The sequence below is a fragment of the Leptonotus elevatus genome, chromosome 17 (assembly GCF_054856555.1).
Source record: "Leptonotus elevatus isolate MCC_2025b chromosome 17, RoL_Lele_1.0, whole genome shotgun sequence".
Classification (NCBI taxonomy): Eukaryota; Metazoa; Chordata; class Actinopteri; order Syngnathiformes; family Syngnathidae; genus Leptonotus; species Leptonotus elevatus.
The window spans coordinates 13,205,803-13,217,718 of NC_141255.1; the positions used below are offsets into that span (position 1 = coordinate 13,205,803).

The following is an 11,916-nucleotide window of genomic DNA, read 5'->3' on the forward strand; positions in this document are numbered from 1 at the left end:
ACTGCTCCTCGCTCACTGACGCTCCAGTCACGAGAGACGTGATGTCACGGCTGCGTGTGACGACTCTCATATTGATTCACAACACGCGCACATGCAGACATGCATGTTGTCTGTGAGGCTGGAGGAGAGCGAGGTCGTGCCTCTCATGTTAATTAGCCTCCTTTGGCCCCTGGGGGGTCTGGAGGAGCTTTCCGGTCCTCCTCTTCCTATCTTGTCCATCCTCCCTCCTCCATCCTTCTACGTGCTCACTCCCTTCAGCCACAAAAGTGTGAAGGTCAAACAGCCTCTCGTGCGCTTGGAGTCAACCTCTGGTTTATCGCGGGAATACGTTCCAGACACGCTTGTGATAGGTGAACATCTGCCATTTACTGTAAGGAGACCGTAGAAAAACATTTGGTTATATAGTTCCCACACACTTTAACACATTTCAGATTATTCAAAGACGGTCTTGAAACAATTCCTTAGCGCCTCTTCTCACACAGTTCCCCAAAAAGTGGCAAAATATGCTTGTTTCAAGCTGTTTATCACTCCCAGTTAAAGTTTAGTGTCAAACTGACACGTCACACAAAATAATTCGACATTGGATTTTACCAAAAAACTAAATGTTCATTCAAATCACATCGTTTCACTTAATGCTAACATGCTAACATCTGAATTGTCTCTGGTATGGAGGTGCTAATGGAAGGTTGGGAGGGAGATGACAAAAATGAGGATTCTCCAAAAATGCTACACGCCCCTTTATGGATTCTGTGATTTTTGTTACGCCTTTATTTTTATTTATTTATTCATTTTTATTCCCTGGTGGAGGTAGCAAGTCTGTTCATTTCTGGAACATTTGGAGCATTGTTGTTGCCGGCACAGTTGATTGAGCCTGACTTGAGCTTCGTTTAGTCTCTAATCTTTGCATCAGAATTCCTCCCAGATCTTTCTAGGATGGATGGTGTTCTGATAGTGTCATGTGCTAAGTGAGATTTTTTTTCACGTTCTAGCCTAGCGTCATGCTAAAGGCCGTCTAGCAGGCCCAGTGCTCTTGACAGACGACAACAACAGCAATAACAATCGCCGGGAATTCTGTCCACCTATTATGCCCGCCTTGACCCAACCGTCCTCGATCGGGAACGCGTCCTTCAGGTGCCTCAAGGTTTTGCTGGCTCCATTTGGATTGATTTTTGTTTGGCTTTTAAAGCTTTCACCTTGTGTGAGTCATTCAATGCAATTTGCGTTTTGTGTTTGCGAACAATATTTGATTATAATAAAAGACATTTGAATCACAATTGCAAGCTGTAATGGTATTATGTAGGGGTGGGCGAGTACCGATACCAGGTATCTTATCGGGCCGATACTTGTCCTTATCCCCCCCCCCCCCCCTTTTTTTCCTGTCCTTATTTCAAAGTATCAGTACTTTCCTCTTGTGGACGTTTCATAATCAATAACTTGAAACTGCAAGAATAGAAAACTGCCATTCATTTCAAGCAGCAGAAAAATGCTGTAATGGGATATATACTGTACTCATACTGGTATTGATTTTGTAAGAAAAAGTGGTATCTGCAATTATTCTCGCATTAGGCATGGTGGAGGGGGTGGTTTGTGACGACGTTCAATTGGCTGCCTGCTATTGGATAGTAAAGCTGAAGCGTGCAAATGATGGGGATGACATTTGGTGTTGGGGCAGTGGACCAGATGACGCTCATCACCACTAATGGACGCCTCAATAAAAGCACTGAACGGCTTTATTGCCATAAAGTTCCCGCGTGACTGATGATGCAAACGTGTTGGGCGCCAGGGTCACCTTCAGCATTTTTTGTCTACTCCATCTGCTGACGTTTTCTTGGCTTGGGTGACTGCTGGAAATTGCGAATGATCATCGGTCCCGTTTACATTTGGAAAGCACAACTGGTGAGACTGCAAATTCTTGCAGTCTCACCAATTGTGCCAAGGAAGAAAATACTGTAGTACGTGTTGCCGTGCCTTTTTTGTTTTTCTAATGTTTTTTTATTTTTTTTATAATGACTAGTGTCTTCTCTTAATGTGCATTTTGTTGACCTTGTCGCGCCGTCCATCAGCCGTCAAGATGGCAAAGCTTGGCGTGCCTCTTTGAATATGGATGCCGCTGCATATTTCAACATGGTCGCCATTGACTTTGAACTCTCAGCTTACACCAATAAAGACTGGACGCTAGCCAAACTAACAGGACTTTTCTTCCACAGTAATGTCCATATTTATATACTTTTAACCTTATAGGGTACACCTTCCAGCTGACGTATGCCATAACTTACCGTTATTCATTTCTCCGGCCTTCCTGTCACACAGCTGTTTAGCTTAGCAATTAGCATGGCTTCTCCGAATTCAATCTATATTACGTCTCGTTATCCCTTCGTGGGAACCATAAGTGCATCTTATTTGCTTCCAAGAAAACAAAGATTACGAACTTATGAGTGACTGTAACGTAATTAGCCACACTAGTTAGCCAGCCAGCTTGTTGCTAGCTAGCTGGCGTGGCATTAGTAGCATGGTGCTTGCCTTGACAGGCGCAAAATGTTCATTTTAACTCGCAATCTCGCGATGCGAAACCACTTGTTTTGAGCCTTGCCGTCGGTGTTTGTGTACATGCTTTATGTGTAACAACAGATTGGAGGCTGCTTGATAAGATAAAAGCATGCTGCAGATTTCCTTTAATGGAAGAAAACTTCTCCTTTGTTAGTTGATTTTTTTTGGGGGCTGAAAAAAATAGCCTTACAGGTGAGCCCCGGACTCAGTGTGTTCATCCAGGTTTGCTACATGTCACGTGCAGGACAAAAATTATTTTTGGGCTGGGGCGGAGGAACACCACTGAAATGCAAAGTCTGCTCTCCTCCACTTTGAATGAGGTTAGTGGAAGATGGATAGAAGGATGGTTGGAGTGCGATGCTGCCCACTCAAGATCAAAGAGCACCTTGACAACCTTCCCGACAACAGATGTGTCCCGTTCTTTCTTAGTTTTTTTTCTTTTTAACTGTCACTACTCCTCTTCTTCCTCCAAGCAGAGTCGGGTGGTTATGACAAAGTTATGACTCTTGCGATGGATGTGCTGTGACTTTATTATTATTATTATCTATATTTCGGATGCATTTCCATTCTAAGGACTGCCTGGCAACGTTGTGGCATCGTGTATTGAAGAGTCCTAAAAATTGCTATTAACAGCACATACACATGACGCGGAACGTCATTAATGGCTTGGGCGTGAGTGGGAGGAGTAATGGCGGACAGCCTGAAGGTTGTTCGTGCGTGCGCGTCTGCCTTTCTTTGAGCTTGTTCGTGTTGCCTCACCACAAAGCCCCCTCCAGCCTTTCCAAACCAAAAATACTATTTCAAGAGCATGGCACCTTTTTAAAAAAAAATACACACACACACACACACACTGAGCGTTGCCAAGGACTTGTTGCCGCACCAAAGGTTGTGTAACTGGAAGGTTGTGCGTCATCCTACAGTGATTTTGTCGTCTTTTCCTTGACATCTTGTTTGCTCTGTCTCCTCACTGAATAATGTGCATTTAATATTAGAGAGTCATTTTATTTTATTTCTTGTTTAAGCATATTTAAAATTTCTTTTGGGCTTTGCAAATGTCAGTCAATCTTCACTGAACCTGAATGAAGTGAAAAGCTCTGAGGGAACTTTGCCATTATCTTTAAAGAGGGAGTCAACCTAAATATTATTATTTTTTTTACAATATGTCATCTGTGCCTACACTAGTCGAAACACGGCATTTTGATAAATATTACGTTTGTGGAATATGAATTAAGCAGCAAGGTCCACCAGTTTTGAATCAATCTCAGTGCCAGGCCATTTTTCCACTTTGAAAATTACCTCTCAGTATCTAATGCTACGTTCACACCGAACTGAAAATATCACGACGCTATGCTGGCCTCGCGCGTATTTGTTCACGGGATTGTAGGGATTTGTTTTGGGCCCCGCCACAACTGAGGAAGAGGATGGATTTTCGCTTCTGTTGGTGGTGCTAACTTTATTGTAGCATTGCTAGCTTGTTTCACACTTTGACAAACACACTCATCAGATAAACCAACCTCCTTGCTTATCTTCCTTGAAGCAATCTCCTTTGTCCCCGTACGTGTACCTCGCCGTGTCGTACAACTTCGGGTGCCTGCAAACCGCGACGATCAAGCTATCAAGCTATGCTACACGTTCTACAAACAATATGGGTGTATTGCAACCGTTTCCTGTGTTTTGTCTGCTGTGCGACGTATTTGGTGACGTGAACTATCTCAACACCGATTGGCTGTCGCTGACGCGTTGGCGCCCAAAGTTCAATTCAGCCAACGCCGCCAAAATAGGCGAAGTAGCAAAATGCTCGCCGGAAACGTGCCAATTGCGCCGCCTGGCACGCAAACGCGCCTGCCCGCGCAAAGTCCATTGACTACAATGCAATGGCGCCACCGGAAACGCCTCCCCCGCTGTTGGTGTGAATGTAGCATAAGGGCTCAGGTAATGACCAATTACGGCTTACCTGTTTTCTGGGTTTGGTCTTGTGACATTCATAAACTAAGCTGAGAAAATATTTTACTTCCCTTTTAATGGGTGCCAAAAAGATCAACGCATGTGACACGACCATCAAGACCTTTCTGCCAGATGTGGAAGAAGGTCTAATCTATCCAAAATGGTTGGTTGCTTTTAATACTATTTTAGCCACGCCCATGTAGCGGGGCGACTTTGACTAGCTATTTTTGTGGAACGCCATATTCTTGAATATATCACTGTTATCAAAAGTGAAGACAACAAACAGGATTTGCCCTTGCAGGCAACATACGTGTAAAATGATGTAGCGGGCCACCTGTCACCTGCGGCCAACCCAACTTTTTGCTCATGCCATCTTTCCCATAGCACCCCTTTTGTCCTTCACTTCATCTTTGTCGTGTCATCTTGCATCATGTCTGCCTCGCATGGCGTCTCACATCATGTTTTTCATATCTTTTGTCATATCGTCCCTCTCAGCGCAGCTGGTTTCGTAAGCTTCTGTGTACTGCCTGTACCGGCTTGTTTCCAATCGAAATTCACTTTGATGTGGAGTCTGGACACAAAGGATAACCTGTTGTCACAGAGTTCCAGATGGAATACCTTTCAAAGTAGCTCACATAACCCTCCCTCCCGTCCGTGGCAATGTGATGGCATTCTATCTGTGCCATCCATTAGGTGGCCGCCTGGCTTAGCGCTGATGAGAAGGAGCCCTTTGACCCAACATGATCTGACGCTGCTGTCAGAGGTGCTCGTTAGTATTTACAATGAACCCCTGTTTATGGCGTGTTGCAGCACAATCTGCCGCTAAACTCAAGGCATGGACATGCCCGTTTACATTAAAGTGAAAGGCGTCAATTTGTCAGTGGTGCTCAAATGCGAAAAAGTCCTATCTTCGTGTCCCTGCAGGCACAGGGTCACTCATGAACCCGCCGCTCCGGAGGTGTGTACTGACAGATGACGAAGGCGGCGACCAGGCGCAGGAAGAGCCGGACGACGACGGGAAGGCTCAGTAATAGCAGCCGTTCCTTCCGAGGTGAGAAGACATCCCATCATTTGTTTTTTCTCAACTGGCAAGGTTAAAGGTTTAAGTTTCGGAGCAAAAGCAATTCAATGTGCATACCCACAACGAAATGTAATCAAGTAAACGCAAACTGTAATCAAAGATAATGATACAATCAAGTGCAAGGCAATTAAAACATGATATTAAAATTGTGATCATGTGGGAGGATTTCCACGTAGCTCCACTAGTCGTGTTCCCCGTTTTAATTCAGCAGCAAACGTTTGGACAACCAAAAAGCAAACAGGATTTTTTTTATCATCTCTGTGTGTTTTCTGAGATACTTGACGCCAGCTTGAGAGTGCGATGTGCCAGATATGTCCACGCAAACCGTCAGTCACACTTTGATGTGAAGAGCTAAGCAGTTTGCGGAGACACGTTTCTTCTTATTGCCAGGTTTTTTTTTCCTCTCTCTCGGACTACGATTCACAGACACGCATTTCATGCGGAAACACCCACGCAACCTTGCGCTGTGCCATATTGTGTGCATAAACACAAGCTTCGCCACTCTCAGGCCGGCTTCATCGAAACGCTTCGAAATCAGCGGGCCGGCGCGCCCCGAAGCGCTTGGTTCATATGACAACAAGCACTTTGTGATCTTTACAATTCATTAGTAGATGTGACTTCGGACCCTTACTGTGGAATTTCTGAACTCGAGAAATCATTTGTTGAGCTCAGTGATTGTTCATTAATCTATATTGAGTAAGCAAAGCACAACAATATGGTGAATGCCCACTGTTGGCGGCGGAAAGGGATCCAGCCCTCTAGCCAATAGCAAAAAACCCTTCCGCATAGTTCCTTGGAACAAAAACAGCGAATATGACTATATATATATAGTCGGTGAATATTCACTGTATTTGGCACCAGACGTTCACGTTGTCCTTCAGCGCACGTGTATGTCGGCTCATTGCCTCCCAACTGAAAGGTAGAGCAGTTACTTGTTAACCCTTTGTGAACATCCGCATTCTTCTCTGCATTCCAAAAGTTATTAAAAGAAATCATCGACCACAAAGATGACAGAATATTGAGAGACCCAAAATGCCTTTAATCCTAGGCTGTGGTCAGGTTTTTGGGATCTGGGCACAGCACGCTAAAGGTGCCAAATGATATGCAGCATAGACAACAAACAAGCTGCTGTTTTTGTGAATCTGGTAAAGGCATTTGAGTCTCTAAATCATTCCAGTCTACATTTTTAGATGATGGAATATTGGACTCTCTGTGTCTCTTGTTTTGACAGTTACTGCTCTGGCAGCACAAGCTCAGTGAGAGCGGACCCGTACCACTTCTGCAGGGTTTTATTCTTAGTCTAGCTCTCATCAATATTTATATCAACGATAAAATCGGCAACTCCCTCGCCCGGTTTTTTACATAGTAGTTTAGTCAACACCACATCAAGAGACCAAGACCTTATTGAGACAGAGACAAGACTGAGTCCAAATGCTTTTGATTCCGAGATGAGGCCGAGACCCTTAAATAGAAGTCTTTTTCAAGACCAAGATCCGATCACAATGACACAATTATTTTTATTTCTAGCTCCTCCCTCCAAACTGCCGTGACATTCAAAATGCTCTCTCCAGTTTGCACTTAGCACTGAACAAGCAAAACTAAATGTATGATCTTCAACAGAAGAATCACCCCAGCCAATATTCTGTCTCTTGATGTATCCGCTTTTCAAAGGTTTGCTATAGCTCGGAATTTTGCTTGACAGTTGAAACACACGTCAACACCTCTCTAAAGTCAAACCAAATGAAGCTTTCTTTACCGGAAGACAGGTCGTCCTTAACACATGATGCTAAACTGTTTTTTTGTCTAAATGACTGTCCTCCCAAATTTAGATTAAAGAGATCTACTATATAGATCATCTTCCAAAGCTCACTTGAACCAGACTTTGTCACTGGAGTATCCATTAACAGTCACTGCTGTGAGCAGGAGTCCCAAAATAGCCGTCTCTTCACTCATGCAGACAAATTTACTGATCCCTGTTTATCTATAAAACACTCATTGAAGAATCCAGCCTATCTTCACTCACTGCTCTCCTCCATTCATGCCATGAAACGCACTCTCTGTTCATAGCAATCTCATTAACCTCGTCTTTCCCAAAGTACGAACCAATTATGGCCGATTTTCTTTTCAATTTTCTGCCCCAGAAGACCGAAACACCCTGAGCAAACAATAAAACTCACCTCATTCATCCTAATGTCATCATTTCAAAAGTTAATGAGGGCTACTGTACACTGCAGCAGCATTAAGCCTGAACAGTGCGCAGTCTATGTATATGTATTTACTTTTATTTTGTTTTTGTCTGCATTGCAAATAAGAATCTGCTCTCTATTGCCTTACTGGGACATAAAAGGAATGAAAGTGAGAAGTAATACAATTACCTTTACAAGAAGCAAGTAAATTGAGCCCCAAAATGATTTTTCTTGGTTTCTTTGCACTTGAACCAGGAAGCTCATTTGAACTTGCTCATGTTGACAAACACTCGCGGCTCGCCACACTTTGGACCCTGCAGTCTCATGTCCTTAAATGGGCAACAAGAAGGTGGACTATCTTGCCAACGGCAGCAACTTGATACGCTCAATTTTGTGAAACATACCATTCTGTCCGCCTTCCGCCATGTCCCCCATACTTTTTATCCGCAACCATCTGTCTCGGGTGCTCTCATAGCAGGATGCTCTGTGAGATACGGAGAATATGCTCCTCCGGGGATTATAGTCTTTGCAGAGCTCATCTGGCTCTGGAATCACCTTCGGGTGCCCCGGGTGGCACAGGAGGTGTTGGCGGCGAGACGGAGAGGGGCGTGGTTTACCTTTCTCCTTCGCAGCCCGGCTGCGGATAAAAGGTCGGAGAGGAAACGGGATAAATCACTAAAACATCTGCGCAGTAACATGAAATGGAGAGACGAGTGCGGGAGGGAGTAGATTTAGACGTGATTTACTTCTCAGTTCATGTGTGCATTTCGATTAAAAGACATACAAGGAGCTCAATTTTACTCCTAAAAGACAGAAGAAATGGGACGAGATGGTGAGACTAGAATGAGAAAGGATTGATTGAATGGAGGGGGGGGGGGGAGTGAAATTATAGACTTTAAAGGCATTTCATTCATCCTTTCCCCAGATCCGTCCATGCCTGAAAAAGGATTTCCCCGCAAGCATCTTCCAAGCGTGGAAACATAATGCCATGAACACCACTTGTCCACTTTTAAGATCCAGACGGATGGTTCTGGAGCTGTGGTTTCCTCGCTGGGACATTTTGGCATGGGAGTTAAACCCTGAACCTGAACTTGAAATGAGAAATAGCATTTCCCCGCCTGTCTCTGTTTTAAGAATCCCCTCCAAACTTGTCAAGTAAGTCTCCCTTGATGCCTCGCCGACCTCCAACGGGTTAAGGCTCTCTCCTCGGGGATGGGCAGCCTGGCGACAGCTCCCCTCGCCGGCTTCGGGACAACCACCGCCGGCTTCGGGACAACCACCGCCGCCACCTCCTCGGTGGTCCCGGGCTGGACGTCCTGGCCAGGAAACGGCTCGCCAGAGCTCAACCAGAGCCTGGCGGAGGGCGGCAGCACCAGCGGCATCGCGGCGGCCATGAGCGTGGACAACTTCACACGGGAGGGGGTCACCAGCTCGGCCATGAACAAGAAGAACTGGCCGGCGCTGCTCATCCTGGTCATCATCGCGCTGACTGTCGGCGGAAATATCCTGGTCATCCTGGCCGTGTCGCTGGAGAAGAAGCTCCAAAATGCCACCAATTTTTTCCTGAGGTCATTGGCGGTGGCCGACATGCTGGTGGGCATCCTGGTCATGCCCATCTCCCTCATCAACATCTTGTACGGTGAGTCTGCCGACGCCTCACCGCCCCAACTGGAAGGCCAATCTGAACATTCGGGAGCTTTTGGCTGTGTTTGGGAGTTGGTGTGGGCGTACCCAAGACATGGCATGACTCACTTCCTGTTTGCTTTTTGTTGTATTGTCCAAGCAGATTACTACTGGCCCCTGCCCACCACCTTGTGTCCCATCTGGATTTACCTGGACGTGCTGTTCTCCACGGCCTCCATCATGCACCTATGTGCTATCTCGCTGGACCGCTACGTAGCCATCCGCAACCCGATCGAACACAGCCGCTTCAACTCCAGGACCAAAGCCATGATGAAGATTGCCGCCGTCTGGACCATATCAATAGGTATCCATATATTGGTCATTCCTTTCTGGGTCATTCCATGCCAAATCTCTCAGTGGGTTTAACCAAGTTGATTTTAACGAAATTTGGTGTACTTGTTGATAATGATGTCATAACACTAAATCTCAAATTTGGGAGCTACAGCCAGACAATTTTAACATTTTCGGTCAAAAGGGGCATGCGCGCCTAGCTCCATTGTTGGAAACTGAATTCAACAAGGATTCCAAAATATGCATCAATCTTCTAAATGATTGCAGATTTGGAATTCTTGCTGAATCCCCTTTTCAACAATACCTGTTTGTGACTCAGAGGTTTCAAAGGAAGGCGGCCGGTGGGCCGTCGCTTCCAAACCACTGCTCCGATTAGACAAAAATTTGAGATTTAGTGGTGTACCATCACTATCAACAAGTACACCAAGTTTCATTCAAATCTGCTTGGTTAAACCCACTGAGGTGACACGCGTGAAACAACTCTGTCATCCATTCACTCACTCCATGTACAAAGTAGTCTTTGCTCTCTCTTTCTCTCTGGAAATAAATTTGCAGATTGTGTACTTTTTCTTCAATTCCATCCTGCCTGTGACATTTAACTTCTGCAAAGGTTTTTCTTTAGTTATGAGCTCAGTCTAATTTAATCCATAATTAATCTGGCTGCTGTCCAGAAGTGCAATTTTTTTCTTAACGTTGATGTTTGGGGGGGGAAAAAAAACTTTCAATTTAGCCCTTTCAGGTGAGGCATAAATTCCACACTACTAACAAGAGAGAGTGCATACAAAAAGCCCGAAAGTGCATTTTTAATACCCGCTGGGCACTCCAGACTACAAATGGTGTTGGAAGCAGCCAAAGTGAACCAAAACACCTCAGCGTCTCATTAGGGAGACAAGGAAGCCTCGACGAAAGAACATCTCCTTCAGTTTGAACGGCTCCTGTGGGCGTGTACAGAGATGCAAGCTGTGTGGGAAACTTTTGACACACGTTTGACTTGAACCAAAACAATCTTCTCCAAGTCATTCCGACGAAGAGCTTGACGAGCATTTTTTGCATTTCGCAGGTGTCTCCATGCCCATCCCGGTGATCGGCCTCCACAACAAGGACAAAGTGTTTGTCGACGGCAGCTGCGTGCTCAACGAGGAGCACTTCATACTGATCGGCTCCTTCGTGGCCTTCTTCATCCCGCTGGTCATCATGGTGGTGACGTACGGCCTCACCATCCAAGTGCTGCAGAGGCAGGCCACCGTCTTCCTGTGCGATGCCAAAAGGTCCTCCCAGCAGCCTTTGCAGACCCCCGCCGTGACTGGCGCCTCGCAGATCCACGCAGAGGCTCCGCCGGACCCAACAGGTGAGCTTCCAATAGGCCACTTTGCAATGTCGTCTACTAGGAGTGTTAGAAAAAATCGATTCGGCAATATATCGCGATATTACAGCACGCAATTCTCAAATCGATTCGATATACGGCCGAATCGATTTTTAAACATCAATTTTTTTATGGGAATATTCAACAAAACGTCTTAGTGCTGTTCAAACATGAAACAGACTGCAACCTGTTTGTTAAATGCAGTGGCTCAGTTAGAAGCCTGAATTTTCAGATAAATACATTTTCATACAAATCTTATAGTGTACATGTACAAGTTTACTGATTAGTATTTTCAAAATTTTAGTAAAAGAAGACAATTGCAATAATCAATTTATAGATTCGTAACGGGATTAATCGGTATCAAATCGAATCGTGACCTATGAATCGTAATACGAATTGAATCTGCAAATGTTGATTAGTTGTCGCTGAAATGGTGAAAAAGACATCTAAGATGTCCGCCTCCCCCGAAACAGAGCTAAAGCCGGCGCCTGAGCCCGGCATCCTCCTCAGTGTCTCCGCGTCGGAGAGCGTCAGCATGCTTCCCGGCTCAGAGGCGACGTCGCAGCTCAGCTCGCCGGCCGCCGGTCCAGGACGGAGTGACGTCGCAGGTTGCCACGGCCGACGAGGAATGATGCAGGCCATCAAGAACGAGAGGCGGGCCTCCAAGGTGGGATTGACTCTGTTTGTTGTTATCGTTTGTCTTGAAAAGGTGCTTAATGTTTCCTTATGAGGAAGGTGCACATACTTTGTGAGCCAAAATGTGGATGGAGTAGACTTTTTGTCTTTTTATACTTACACTTACAAGAAGCCCCTTCATGTTA

The 11,916-nt window shown here is 45.3% G+C and overlaps 1 protein-coding gene across 6 annotated transcripts in view; it reads left to right on the top strand.

Annotated features, from left to right (window-relative positions):
- htr2cl1 (5-hydroxytryptamine (serotonin) receptor 2C, G protein-coupled-like 1) overlaps window positions 1-11,916 on the top strand; it is a 37,097-nt gene that overhangs the window by 22,270 nt on the left and 2,911 nt on the right. For 5 of the 6 annotated variants that reach the window (XM_086059111.1, XM_086059106.1, XM_086059107.1 and 2 more), the window contains 5 exons: window positions 5,416-5,542; window positions 8,684-9,397; window positions 9,545-9,745; window positions 10,793-11,080; window positions 11,569-11,762. In XM_086059111.1, the coding sequence (XP_085915237.1) occupies window positions 8,971-9,397; window positions 9,545-9,745; window positions 10,793-11,080; window positions 11,569-11,762 (1,110 nt within the window). In that variant the 5' untranslated portion in view covers window positions 5,416-5,542; window positions 8,684-8,970. Of the gene's footprint in view, window positions 1-5,415; window positions 5,543-7,731; window positions 8,591-8,683; window positions 9,398-9,544; window positions 9,746-10,792; window positions 11,081-11,568; window positions 11,763-11,916 lie in introns of those variants that run through there. The other variant, XM_086059112.1, reaches the window with a different exon arrangement.